General features: G+C 30.2%; 2 protein-coding genes across 2 annotated transcripts; both read left to right on the forward strand.

Annotated features, from left to right (window-relative positions):
- Nucleotides 1–368: 368 nt before the first annotated feature.
- Nucleotides 369–1,043, forward strand: LOC121865623. The gene has a single exon (XM_042365145.1). The coding sequence runs from the start codon at nt 369–371 to the stop codon at nt 1,041–1,043; it is 675 nt and encodes a 224-aa protein (XP_042221079.1).
- A 3,678-nt stretch (nt 1,044–4,721) lies between these two features.
- LOC121865624 (sodium/potassium-transporting ATPase subunit beta-like) lies at nt 4,722–5,558 on the forward strand. The gene has a single exon (XM_042365146.1). It carries the CDS (start codon nt 4,722–4,724, stop codon nt 5,556–5,558), a length of 837 nt encoding a protein of 278 aa, XP_042221080.1.
- Nucleotides 5,559–15,420: the final 9,862 nt, after the last annotated feature.

The following is a 15,420-nucleotide window of genomic DNA, read 5'->3' on the forward strand; positions in this document are numbered from 1 at the left end:
ATCCATTTTTTATTAATTATATAATATATAGGGGGTTCTAAAAATTATGGGACAGGACAGATAAATCGACCGACCGACCGACTTCGATTGACAAAATATAATTTAAATTTTCAGATTATTTATTTTAGCACAACGATATGACCGACCGGACATTCAAGGCCGAGGCAAGATAGGTAGTTGTCTATCTATCTGTCTGTCTGTCTGTCTGTCTGTCTGTCTGTCCTTCCATCTGTCTGTCCGTCCAACCCACCCCACCACCACCACCATTATATATAAAGAAGAGCACAACGATATAACCGGACAGACACACTTTGACATTTAGGAATCCTATCTGTATCAATCTGGACGACTAAAAGGAAGAAAGGAAGATGTTTCGGTACCTAATAGTGGTGGTGACTTTTGTAACATGTAACTCTGATGTGACAGCAGAGAAAGAGGGTTTGTTTGTCATACCTTCAGGAAATATAAAGTTTAATCCTAATCAGAAGAGCACATATGAAGAGGAAATATCTTCTCTAAATCAATTTTTTATAGACTACTACAACAATGCTACCAAAGCTGATGATACACAGGTGATTACATGTCCCCCAGGATTTGAACCAAATGCTACACAAATCTGTATTTTGCCAGAGCTTGGATGTATTCCAGAAAATGTTTGGAACTACAACACAATAGCTCCTTGCATCATATTGTCTTACAATGGGACAACTAAATTTGATCCTTACGATGACATTGAGGAATTACCCAGCCAGATGCCCAATCTACTTAAAGACATAAGTAAAGAGATCTGGTACGTCAATAATAATACCATGCCAGAGGTTATATGGGTGTCTTGCACATACGGTAGAATGGACTACTACGCCCCCTTCATCGATACAAACCTACCAGGCTATCGGAAACCTATAGTTGCATTGAATCTGTTTCTTTGTAATGAAATTAACACCACAGTTGAAATTACTTGCAATATGTGGGCCAAGGGTATTGACAACGAGAAAAACCCTGAAACATCAGTCAAATTCACTGTAACCGTAGAAAAAAATTGAACATTTTTTTAACGTGCGTGCTGGATATATATGTCAAACAGTAAGCCTACTCAAAGGAATTTTGTTCCTGTTTCTGTTTCAATAATCCTTATTCATTATCAATTTTGTTTCCAAAAAATAAAAATATTATATTCTCATATATTTTAGTAAGCTTTTAATTAAAGTTGATTTATATAATAATAATGTCGTTTTTGTATCACTTCCCAAATATTTATAATATTTTATACTATCAATGGCTTCGATTATAACTAATTTTAAAATAACATTAAAATGGTGTTCTTTAATTACATCAGTACATCCAAATACTTGAATTATCACAGACTCATCACCTAAAGATCGATTTCTCCGAAATTTTTTATATATATTCAAAATATTATTTTCATTTTCCATTATAGATTTTAAAATAATTTCTCCTTTAGATGGTGTCCAACAGGAAACTAAACCAACATTATAGTCACTACCAAAAAATATGAAATGTAAAATTAAATATCGGAGACATTGATCACTATTGAACCCCATATGTTTTATCATTGAATTATAATTTCCTAAACCAATTGATTTTCTATTATTAGTACCGAAGGAAGGGTGGATGAGTAAGAGTCTATATTCATTACGTAAAATAGTCATAGCAGTAACATCAGAATCACCACTTATAATTACAGAAAAACTATTGTAAATTTATTTTTCAATAAACGTTTTATTAATAAACCGATAGAGAGCAATTTCTCCTTCGAGTCTTTCATAATAAGATATTCCAGCTGTTGAATACAATTTAAAGTTGTAAGATGATGTATTTATTTTATTTAAATATATATTTTTTAATAAATCAGTTGTATAATTTTCCATTTCCAATTTTTGGGATATTGTCATTTTTGAAAAAATATCTCTATTCTTCTCACTACACAATTTCCTATTTTTTTCAACATTCGAATGACCATCCATAACAAAATATAAAAAAATTGTTTTATTACTATTATTATTAGAATCATCTCCACTATTTAAAATATGTATAATAACTTTTATATAATTAAGTATAATATTACAGACTTTATGACTCGTTTTCTCAATATCAACAACTGTTTGTGGCAATAATTTATTATCATCATCATTAGGTACAGCATAGGCATGAAAAAACATTGACCCATCAATACCTATCACTTGTAAATTATTAATGGATGAAAAGATATTTCCTAAATTTGTAATTAAATGTTCTTTTTTGTCCACAGATAATTCAATTTTAGTTTTTTCAATAAACCTCGAAAAATGATGTACCCCCATGTTATAAGGAAAAAAAAGAAAGTAATTCGAGAAGTAAGAAATCGGGAGTATATATATTTGTAAAATAAATTTAATTTTTAATTTTTATTTTCGAGGCCGAGGCAGGTAGTTGTCTGTCTGTCTGTCTGTCTATCTGTCTGTCCATCCGTCCAACTCACCCACCATAATTATATATAAAGAAGAGCACAACGATATGACCGGTCAGACACACTTTGACATTTAGGAATCCTATCTGTATCAATCTGGACAAAGGAAGAAAGGAAGAAGATGTTTCGGTACGGTAACATGTATAGAAATATGATAACAGTACCAAGAGAAACTCCAAAGAAAAGTTATCTTAAAGAGAAAATATCTTCTTCAAACAAAAAAGCAACAATTGTAATAAGTGGTGGTTGTTTCATAGTTGTATGTCTAATAGTGGTGGTGGTGACTTTTGTAACATGTAACTCTGCTGTGACAGCAGAGAAAGAGGGTTTGTTTGTCATACCTTCAGGAAATATAAAGTTTAATCCTAATCAGAAGAGCACGTATGAAGAGGAAATATCTTCTCTAAATCAATTTTTTATAGACTACTACAAAGCTGATGATACACAGGTGATTACATGTCCCCTAGGATTTGAACCAAATGCTACACAAGTCTGTATTTTGCCAGAGCGCTACTTATATTCATGTAATCCAGAAAATGTTTGGAACTACAACACAACATCTCCTTGCATTATATTGTCTTACAATGGGAAAACAACAACAACTAAATTTGATCCTTACGATGACATTAAGGAATTACCCAGCCAGATGCCCAATCTACTTAAAGACCTAATTAAAGAAGAAAGGTACTTCTATAATGATACCATGCCAGGGGTTGTATGGGTATCTTGCACATTCGGTAGCACATGGTACTCCTACTACGGTCCTGGTTTCCCCAAATTCTTCTTCTTCAATACAAACCTACCAGGCTATCGGAAACCTATAGTTGCATTGAATCTGTTTCTTTGCAATGAAATTAACACCACAGTTGAAATTACTTGCAATATGTGGGCCAAGGGTATTGACAACGAGAAAAACCCTGAAACATCAGTCAAATTCATTGTAACCGTAGAAAAACATTGAAAATTTTTTAACGTGCGTGCTGGATATATATGTCAAACAGTAAGCCTACTCAAAGGCATTTTGTTCCTGTTTCCATTTCAATAATCCTTATTCATTATTAATTTTGTTTCCAAAAAATAAACATAATATATTCTCATATATTTTAGTAAGCTTTTAATTAAAGTTGATTTATATAATAATAATGTCGTTTTTGTATCACTTCCCAAATATTTATAATATTTTATACTATCAATGGCTTCGATTATAACTAATTTTAAAAGAACATTAAAATGGTGTTCTTTAATTACATCAGTACATCCAAATACTTGAATTATCACAGACTCATCACCTAAAGATCGATTTCTCCGAAATTTTTTATATATATTCAAAATATTATTTTCATTTTCCATTATAGATTTTAAAATAATTTCTCCTTTAGATGGTGTCCAACAGGAAACTAAACCAACATTATAGTCACTACCAAAAAATATGAAATGTAAAATTAAATATTGGAGACATTGATCACTATTGAACCCCATATGTTTTATCATTGAATTATAATTTCCTAAACCAATTGATTTTCTATTATTAGTACCGAAGGAAGGGTGGATGAGTAAGAGTCTATATTCATTACGTAAAATAGTCATAGCAGTAACATCAGAATCACCACTTATAATTACAGAAAAACTATTGTAAATTTCTTTTTCAATAAACGTTTTATTAATAAACCGATAGAGAGCAATTTCTCCTTCGAGTCTTTCATAATAAGATATTCCAGCTGTTGAATACAATTTAAAGTTATAAGATGATGTATTTATTTTATTTAAATATATATTTTTTAATAAATCAGTTGTATAATTTTCCAATTCCAATTTTTGGGATTGACCCATCAATACCTATCACTTGTAAATTATTAATGGATGAAAAGATATTTCCTAAATTTGTAATTAAATGTTCTTTTTTGTCCACAGATAATTCAATTTTAGTTTTTTCAATAAACCTCGAAAAATGATGTACCCCCATGTTATAAGGAAAAAAAAGAAAGTAATTCGAGAAGTAAGAAATCGGGAGTATATATATTTGTATAATAAATTTTATTTTTAATTTTTATTTTCGAGGCCGAGGCAGGTAGTTGTCTGTCTGTCTGTCTGTCTATCTGTCTGTTCATCCGTCCAACTCACCCACCATAATTATATATAAAGAAGAGCACAAAGATATGACCGGTCAGACACACTTTGACATTTAGGAATCCTATCTGTATCAATCTGGATGGACTAAAAGGAAGAAAGGAAGAAGATGTTTTGGTACGGTAACATGTCCAGAAATATGATAACAGTGCCAAGTGAAACTCCAAGGAAATGTTATCTATACCTTAAAGAGAAAATATCTTCTTCAAACAAAAAAGCAACAATTGTAATAAGTGGTGGTTGTTTCATAGTTGTATGTCTAATAGTGGTGGTGGTGACTTTTGTAACATGTAACTCTGCTGTAACAGCAGAGAAAGAGGGTTTGTTTGTCATACCTTCAGGAAATATAAAGTTTAATCCTAATCAGAAGAGCACGTATGAAGAGGAAATATCTTCTTTAAATCAATTTTTAATGGACTACTACAACAATGCTACCAAAGCTGATGATACAGAGGTAATTGCATGTCCCTCAGGAGTTGAACCAAATGCTACACAAGTCTGTATTTTGCCAAAGGAAATACTGGGACATGAATGTAATCCAGAAAATGTTTGGAACTACAACACAACATCTCCTTGCATCATATTGTCTTACAATGGGAAAACAAATACAAAATTTGATCCTTACGATGACATTACGGAATTACCCAGCCAGATGCCCCATCGACTTAGAGACAAAATTAAAGACATCACTTACACCAATAATAATACCATGCAAGAGGTTATATGGGTGTCTTGCACATTACTTGGAATTCACTCCTACTACGGTCCTGGTTTCCCAAAATCATTCTTCTCCAATACAAACCTAACAGGCTATCGGAAACCTATAGTTGCATTGCAGCTGAATCTTAAAAATGAAATTAACACCACAGTTGAAATTACTTGCAATATGTGGGCCAAGGATATTGACAACGAGAAAAACCCTGAAACATCAGTCAAATTCAATGTAACAGTGGAAAAACATTGAAAAATTTTTAACGTGCGTACTGGATATATATAAGCAGCCTACTATCTACTATCTATTCATGAGGGAGAAATGGATTGGCTGGATTTTAGAGAAGAAAAACCTGAATTAAGACTGCGTATCTTAGACAGTTTAATCTTCGGAAATTTTGACTTTGATTTTTTGAATGAATATCATATTCAACCTAAATTAGAAGGGAGTATTTTAAACCAATTACTCGAATATATAGATCTAAATAAACTAGATAAAGAATCTACTATTAAATCTTGGAGAATACGACATGGATTGGGTGAAGATGAGGATATATGGTATGGTTATAAGTTTGGGAATTCAAAGCCTGTTAAGTATATTGTTAAACCAGATACATATGACTGGAAAAAAACTAGAGATGATTCGCCGTGGTCTACCAACTGGTGTCATAATCATTTCATTCCATGGTGTATTCCATGTAATGCTCCCAAGGCATTTTGTTCCTGTTTCGATAATCCTTATTCATTATCAAGTCAGTGTACAATTTGTCTCACACATAAAGAAAATTTATCAGGTTAAGTAATTTTTTTTTCTATATCTATGTTTTTTAATTAAATTGATTTATATAATAATAATAATGTTGTTTTTGTACTTCCCAAATATTTATAACATTATATACTATCAATGAACTTTAATTTACTTGAATTATCACAGACTCATCATCATCATTAGGTACACAGCATAGGCATGAAAAAAAATTGACCCATTAATACCTATCACTTGTAAATTATTAATGGATGAAAAGATATTTCCTAAATTTGTAATTTAGTTTTTTTCAATAAACCTCGAAAAATGATGTAAGAAAAAAAAGAAAGTAATTCATATAATAAATTTTATTTTTAATTAATAATACACATACTCTAATTTCGTACCAGAACACCTTAAAGTAATAAATGGTAGTATTATTAACCACTTTACGGGATTGGATAAAAGCAGCAGAGGAGAGGAGTTTGAAGAAGAAGGAGGAGGAGGAGGAGGAGGAGGAGGAGGAGGAGGATATAATGTTATACGTTTTAAACAATCGTTGTCTAGGCTATAAACAAACGATAAAAATGATACAACCTCCTTCATTGATATGGGATTAATAGAATAACATGGAGAAGGAGAGGTAATACAAATGTATTTTTGAAGAATTTTAGGTCTAATTGTTAGTATTGATTCTAGTTGTCGAAGACTAGAATATCTTCGCCTCTGGGGATCACTCGTTAAAGTTATTTTAGTCCTTTCTTCTTCAATATTAAAAATTACATTTAATAAAATACACTGTCTCCCAGAAGATCTCCACCAACATTGATTTTTAGGAATATTTAACGAAGAAACAGTTTCTAAAAAGCTAGGCCAGATATCAGATATATCTATTTTAGGTATGAGGGAAGTTTTACAGGCGCTAAAATTATATACATAATAACCAATCGACCTGTATTTTTCATATAAACGAAACCGCTCCTCTTCTAAATATTTTTCAATTAATCCTTCTATGTATAGATCATCACCACCTTTCTTTTTTACTTGTTTATTTTGTCTTTGAATATTATATTCAATTAATATCGCCTGTATTAAACAATTAATTATCTGACCTATATCAGAAATAATACCCTCTGATCTGTCTATTGAATGAAGCTGAGGATTGAAATTTGTTAGTGGACACATTCGAACACTCTTTCTGGGAAGTTGTTTAAATGGAATAAGAGGTATCAAATTGTAGTAGGACACGTGTGTGCCTGCTTCAGCTGTCAATATACCCGGCTGAATTGTTTCTATAGAAATACCAAAACAATAATGAACGCTTGTTGTTGATTTATAAGCGTGGAGGGGACGTAGCTTTATACTGCGTATAAATTTCTCTTCTTCTTCAGTATCACTTTTATTTTTCATTATTATATTAGTAAACCATTTCTCAGTAAGGGTTAATATTTTTTCGGGTACATTAATATTGTGATCGCGTAAAAGAATTAATATATTCTGTATTAATTGCATTTTATCTGTGTGGTTCCTCACATTCATCTTTTTCTTAAATCCACTAATTTTACATTCATCCTGTTTGTCTTTTTGTTGAATAGCCATATAACGTTTCTTACTTATCATAACGAGAACTCCGTATGAATCTTCATACGCCAACTGTAAATAACGAATATTATCGTTATCCTTTCTTAAATTTTCATTATAGAGTGAAGCTATAAATGGACCATCACCAACAGTACGGGGTAATGATAGAAACAGAGAGTCGGTATCACCGTATAAAATTGTAGCTCCCTCTATCTCAAAGAAATTACGCGCCTTATTTAAATGAGAGCGCCCATATCCTGTTACCATCGATGGAACTATTGCATCTTCAAATATTCCTTGGGATGCCATGGCACCATAAAGAGAATTAACCATGACCTTACATGCATTAGCCTGAGTAGTTAAAGATTTATATTTCAATATTTTACGTGTTTTAATTAAACTTTCGCATATACGGCGAAAAGGAGACTCGGTATATGGTTGGTCAGTGCGTACCTTCACGCTTAGGTAAATAAAATAGGGATCTTCGGCCATCTCAAGTACATTAAAAAGATCTCGTTCACACGAAGTTAAACACATAAATGTTTCGCGGGAAATACGAGTCACAAAACCCCGACACAAATTATAATCTATAATAATACTAGGATATAACGATGCAAAATCTAACACGTGAATACTTGTCGTGGGAGTACTTTTATGAACACCCACAATTGGATCCAAAACAACCGCACCTTTGTATGTATTTTTTTTACCAGTATCCATATGTTGTTGTTGCGTAAATGTATGTCTTGCATATTTATGAGTCATGTCAAGACCAATTTCTCCCCATAATCCATTGTGTTGTCTTTTCTTAAAAGCAGGTATATTATTAAAATCAATGGGGGCAGTTAAAATTGAATTACAACTATTTATAACAAACCGACGCACGATATATGTTGTGTTTATATGTAGACATTGATGAGGATCTGTATCCGCTTTTTGAGATAAGTTACAAGTAATTCGCACTAGATCCAAGGGTCCATTTATTTGAGTTACTAAATCTACATCTATAGAACTGTAATACATTAAAGTATCAAAATCCTTTTCATAAATATTAATCTTATTATTTTCTTCGAATGCCTTATACATTTTATTAATTATTAAAATATCAAAATTAACTTTGCCACGTCCTAAAATAGCTTCAGCGCACGCATTGAGACTATCTGATGCTGGCTCTATAAATTTACCGCTTGGAAAAAATCTCTTTCTACACAGCATAGTATCAATACTTAATATCCATGGAGGTGTTAAATGGGGTGCCAGAGAGGAGTTACAATAAGATTGAAATGTAAAATAATCAGTCATAATGTAATCCGGTAATAATCCATAAAAAATAGAACGATTAAATAAAAAGGGATAATCAAAACCATCAGTATTATAACCTGTACAAAAAATACAGCGAGGTCTGGCTAATTCCTGTAAAGTCATCATTATTACTTCCCTTTCGGATGAAAAAAAATCCACCTTTACGGATGATTTAGGATAAAGTAATTCAGTTAATTTATTTTGTGTTTCTATTTCTTTCTGTTTTAACTCATTAGGTGGAAATGGATAATATACTATGATTCGAGTATGAACTTCCCGTAATTGAGATGGGAAATTAGGGAATGTTACCGTCGCTTCCTGAAATGACGATACAATTAAACGATCACTTAAGCTATCTCCCTTAGGGATGGATCCTGATAAATTATGCCGCGTGGCTTCCAAATCAAAAGATCGTATAATGTAAGGAGGAAGATAACGATCCTGATCGCCGCTAATGAATGATAAATAGAGTTTCTTATTACCAGAACTATACCTACTACAAATTTGAAACAAACCCCTTGACTGAAAATTTTCATTTTTATGACGCTCATAATTAAAATAACACTGATAACTATTATAATATTTTCCCATAGCCTCAATGTAAAAAGGATAATAATTAAATTTCAAAAATTCAACCAATTTTAAACACTGACTATCATTCTTGCAAAAAAGACGAGCACCATATCCTTTATATTTTTCATTAATTAAATCATCTATCGAAGCCTCACCCATTATTAAATGAGCAGATGCTTCACCCACGTTATCCCATAGAAAAGAGTAATTGTATAATAATCCCTTTTCAATAAGAAAATTCATACCAACTTCAAACCTAGCAATATCTCGTGTCACTACAGTAATATGATTATATGATTGACAATCAAAGCTAACACTAATAGGTTGACCGGGAGGCATGTAACCACCATCTTCATTTTGACGAATCAATCTACCTGTAGTAACATCTTCTCCGCTTATATCCAAACGATCCATCGGGATGGGCAATGCGTAAAATTCTTGTTTCTTGATATTCCAAGAATATATCCACATATATTGGTTTATCAGCGATGACATTTTTACATTAGGGGGCGGATTAAAAATCATTGTTCTTCTTCTTCTTCTTCTTCTTCTTCTTCTTCTTCTTCTTCTTCTTCTTCTTTCTCTATATTTCTATCTTTAATATACATATACACTATATTTATATTGAGTTGATTCGTTCGAAGACGGTCTTTTAAGCTATCTATATTGCAATTTTTAAAAAAAAGATGATGATTTAGCCATTCCACATTCGTAATTCTTTCAATTCTTCTTCTTCTTCTTCTTCTTCTTCTTCTTTCTCTATATTTCCATTTCTATCTTTAATATACATATACACATTTCCTTTTTTATATATATTGAGTTGAGTCGTTCGAAGATAATCTTTTAAGCTATCTATATTGCAATTCTTAAAAAAAAGATGATGATTTAGCCATTCCACATTCGCAATTCTTTCAAGAATAGATCGAAGTAATCCATGAATAATTTGAAGTCGCATGTCGTCAATATATTTATTTGTAGGTGATATATTAATAATGGAGTTTTTTTCTTTTTTATCTATGTTATCTGTAAGTAACATTTCAAGATCCTTATATGAACATTGATATTTTTTTTTATTTTTAGTATTTAAGAAGTTTGTGGTAATTTGTGGAAGTTTCATTTTAAGTATTAAATCACAAAGTAACCATCCATGACAAAAGAGGGTATTTTCCCAAAGAAGTATATAGACTTTTAGAATATCTAATCGTTTTTCAAGATGGTAAATATAACGAAGATATTCATTCCTTACAATATTTAAAATTGTAACACTATTACAATTGTTCCAAGTACCATCTACCATCATTTTAGCTATAAAATATATAATATTAAGGTAATATTCAAACATATTTTGAATTATAGAATTAAATGTTTCATCGAGCATAACAAACATATTTATATATGTTTTAATATTTGTATTATGTGTTTTAACAATATATCTCAACGTTTGTTGTAAAATGTTACCTAGATTTTCTTTTAATATTTTCATATATTTTTTATATAAAAAAAAGTTTTAGTATAATTATAAAAAGTAAAATATAAATAATTATACTTGTTATAATTATTACAATCATATCAATTGAAATTACTGGTAATATATTAGAATTTTCCAGTGTAAGGGTATTTAATAGTAAATCCGTGTCATTTAATAAATCTATAAAACTAATTATTTGTGAAAAATTATGAAATTCATTACTTATCCAATTTTTGGTAACGTTTATGTTATCGTCATTTAACAGCTCTCCATTATAACAAAATAGGGTGCACTCCACATTTTTTTGAAAAATTAAAATTGAATTGGGATTTGGTAAAACATTATTTTCGGTTTTATCATCCATTTTATATTCATATGTAGCTATACCTTTATAGTCAGGCTTAGCAGTTAAAATTAATATCTTCTCCTTCTCCTTCTCCTCGTATATAAATTTTGTTAAACAAATCCAATGTTTATGTTTATGCGGAATAAGTAAAAAGTATTTGTATTTTAGTTCAGGACAATATCTATATGTATCTATAACTTCGGTTTGTGTTGGGGGTTATTTTTTATTTCTAAAATTAAATTGTTATTTCTCCAACTTGAAACAATTGAAATTATAGATATATATAAGTGAGGCACCCAAAGCATAGTAAAAGTTTTTATATTTTTTATATAAAAAAATTTCTTTGACGTTCGTTTTGAAGAGGATGAGAGATATTACCAAATAAAAATAATAATAATTTTATTAATAACAATCAATTTCTTCATCATTGGCATTAACAGTTAATCTGCCAATAATTTTATTATTTAAATCAATACTATGTTCCCTTAAACCAAAAATAACCCGCGTCTTCTTAGTGACATCTAATAAAGAATGGGGGTGTTCTCAAACATACTATGGTCCGACCTCACTTGTGTTATTGGATAAAATCTTTCAATATATTTAAGAACATCGTTAACTGGTATATTTATATTCTTAAGAACATTGGGTAAATTAAGGATGAGCTCCACTAGTCTCTTATATGTTATAAAAGAATTCCCCTTCGTATTTTCAACTAACCTACAACGTTCCAAGATCTGATTAACAATGGGAATTTCAGGAGAATACATAAGAGAAGCCTCTTTAATATTACGTGTAATAAACCATTCTCTTTGATATAAGGAATTCGTATCATTACTGTCGAGACTATTAAAAAACCAAGGCGAATTTATATTATCATGACAATTTGAATGTATAAATAATGCCATCATACCCTCTACCAATTTTTGTTTTCTATCTTCATCCGTCATTATAGGAAATTGAGGAAAAATACAGTATTGAAAACAACAGGGGATCTCTGAATCAAAAAGAGACCTAAATAGTATAATACGTATTCTATTAATTATAGACGAATCATTCTCATCAAAACTAGGAGTATGATTTCCAAATAAAAAAATTGGAGAGGCAAGATGGATCATCTCTCCGTCTGAATAGTTCTTACGAATCCACATGGCTGCCCCACCACTTATTTGTTTAAATATGACAGAATTGAGTGGTTTAGTTGAACTAGTTTCATCCATGTACCAAAATTTTACATCACGTCCCCCTCGCCCTAAGTCATGTGTCCTTTCTTGTAGACCTTTATGAGCAGTAAAACCAGATAAAATACCAGCAGATTCTCCTAAAGTAAAAATAAGTAAATTTAACAATAATGTTTTTCCTGAGTTTGAATTCCCAAGACAGAAGGTTATATTTTTATCACTAATACGTCGACAAGCTCTTACAATACGAGAAATAAAAAATAACATAGTTGCTGCGTCATAACTAAAACATTGACAAAAAATTAACAAAAGATCAACTAAAGGACAATTACATTCAGGTTTTAATGGGGCACCTACTTTATCATCTCTCCCATGTATGTGTAAAATTTCACGTAGTGACGAATCTAAAACCTCAATTTTTTTTTTCTTATTACTTTCACAATTGTCACCCCCTTTTTTAAGAATATCTTTAAGTCTTCGTCCCTTTTCTATATCAAATGTAAGAACTCTTTCAATAACCCTTGTCATTTCAGTTTGAGATTCAACCATTTGATTAAGGACGTGATATTTAACTAATCTTGCCAATTTATGTACGGACTCATTCCACATGCGATCTGTTAACTTAATGTGATATTGATCACGGTTTAAAGTTAGAATTTCGCGTTGTTCAATATTTTTATTTAATGTTTTTTTCATTTCTTCGTCTAATCCATCCCAATAATTCGATGATGATTTTGTTTCATCTCTCTCATAGTAAAAGTCACGTTGCATTTCTTCATATTCTTGTTGGATAATATTATTAGCTAATGGATTAAATTGATTATTAAAAAAAGCACATTGGGGTATATGATTAACTAATTTTTCAACGTTTGCCCAATCATAAGATTTAACATTATTATTGGTCGATATATTATACATTGGTAATGGTAAGATATTATATATTGTATTATTTTTCTTATTACAACTACCACAAATAATATAACATTTTGAAGTTACGATAAGATTATCAGGAATATCGAGAATCTTGGTAGTTGAATAATATCCCTTTATATTATTTAATATTGAAGTTTGAATGACATTTTTTTTATTGTTGTTATTTTGTTCAACACTGTTTAGGTCTAATTTACACCGTTTTTTCTTATTATTATTCTTATTCTTATTATTATTATTATTATTATTATCACATAATTTCTGGTATAAATTATCTATTAAATTTATTTGCCGAGCAAAAAATGATATATCAGATGCTATAACTGAAACATTTGTAGTTGTATTGCAAGATATCCATTGATGAGCTATATTATCCCAGATATTCATATGATTCATATTTTTATCACATAGAATGGGTTTATATGCAGCAACCAAATTACCATAATAACTTGATCCCCAATTCTCTAAAAATGAATATGCTATTAAAATACGTGGAATTTTTAATGGACGAGTATAGTTATTAATTAAAGGTACATATCTATAATCATTACTATCTAAAATATCTAAATCCAAGTCTTCATCCTCATCAATAAGTCTTAAAATGCCAGTTGATTCTTTGCGTACTATAAGAAAAGCCTCTTTAAGAGTTATCACATCATCACATACAATTAATAAGTTTAAAAGACATAAAAAGGCCCAATCTTCAATGTTATAATATCCATCAGCTGTATTATTATTAACATTGATAGATGAAGCAACACGACTTTCTCTTAAAATATAAATAATTTCCAAAAATACTTTAAGATCAGTTTTCTTTTTTTTCAACTCAAACCAAAGCAGAGAGAGAAACTGACTAAAGTCAGTATCCGGTTTCTTAGTGGGATTATTTCGTATTTGAACAATGTAAATTAACCCTAATAGATAAAAAACAGTATTTCTATGTATGCTATCAATACAACACAACTGTGTTAAATGCTGTATTCCAAATGGTTTTAATTTAATATGAGTATAATTAGAGGAATTTGAATTTGAATCAGTTGTTAAATTCAAATCACCATCAATTCCCATAATAATTTTTTTCCGTGTAGATGATAACAGCAGTTGAGAGATTGGGGGGTAGGTAAAAATTTCTTCTAGTTTTTTAGTTCCCATAGTTGAATATGAAACATAAGGTGGAATATTTACTATATTGATATAACTCTTTGAATACTTTCGTAATATTTCAATTAAATCAACTTTTTCTTTTTTTTTCTTTTTTTTAGGGTCTTTTAAATATAAACATTTATAAATGGGTATTTTTTCTCGCATCCTATTATTAGCAGCTTTATAAAATGTACCTACATAAACATCATCAATATATGAATTATCCTCATCCTCTAATTCAGATTCATTTTCAGATTCATTTTCAGATTCATTTTCAGATTCACTTTCACTTTCACCTTCATTTTCTGTATTATTCTTTTGATTATCATTATAATAATAATCAAATTGATTAGTTTCCTTTAAACACTGGGTTCCTTTGCAGATTCCTTTCCCTTTATCAATTTGTTGTAAATATCCTTTTATCTTTGTTTCAAACACATTTAATTTTCTATTTAGAACGTAAGTTTGAAATCCTCTAATTTGAGGTTCGATAACAGGCTTACAAATATTAAAGGTATCAAAAGCACTTTTTAAATTTTCAAATAACAGATATTGAGGTGCGTTAGATATATCATAAATTTCATTTTCATAAAATACAACATATGGGAGGTATGTACTATTAAATTCCATAAAGGTACCAGTGTTATTAGTATATTTCTGAGATCCAAATATACTATAATTAATTGTAGGATCAACATAATTACTTATTTGGCGACAAGAGCTTATAAGTACAGCAATATCATAGTAACTCATTACTAAAGAAGGTATCTCTATATGAAATCCACGATTTAGGGTTCCTCCTTTTCCGAGAATATAAATAGGTATATTTTCCAGTCCCAAAGATCTTGA

Source organism: Homarus americanus, unplaced genomic scaffold (genome assembly GCF_018991925.1).
Source record: "Homarus americanus isolate GMGI-L3 unplaced genomic scaffold, GMGI_Hamer_2.0 scaffold45076, whole genome shotgun sequence".
Classification (NCBI taxonomy): Eukaryota; Metazoa; Arthropoda; class Malacostraca; order Decapoda; family Nephropidae; genus Homarus; species Homarus americanus.

What these genes read in the sequence shown, in the direction of transcription:
- LOC121865623 (XM_042365145.1), top strand. Translation starts at nt 369, where the DNA reads ATGTTTCGGTACCTAATAGTGGTGGTGACTTTTGTAACATGTAACTCT.
- LOC121865624 (XM_042365146.1), top strand. Translation starts at nt 4,722, where the DNA reads ATGTCCAGAAATATGATAACAGTGCCAAGTGAAACTCCAAGGAAATGT.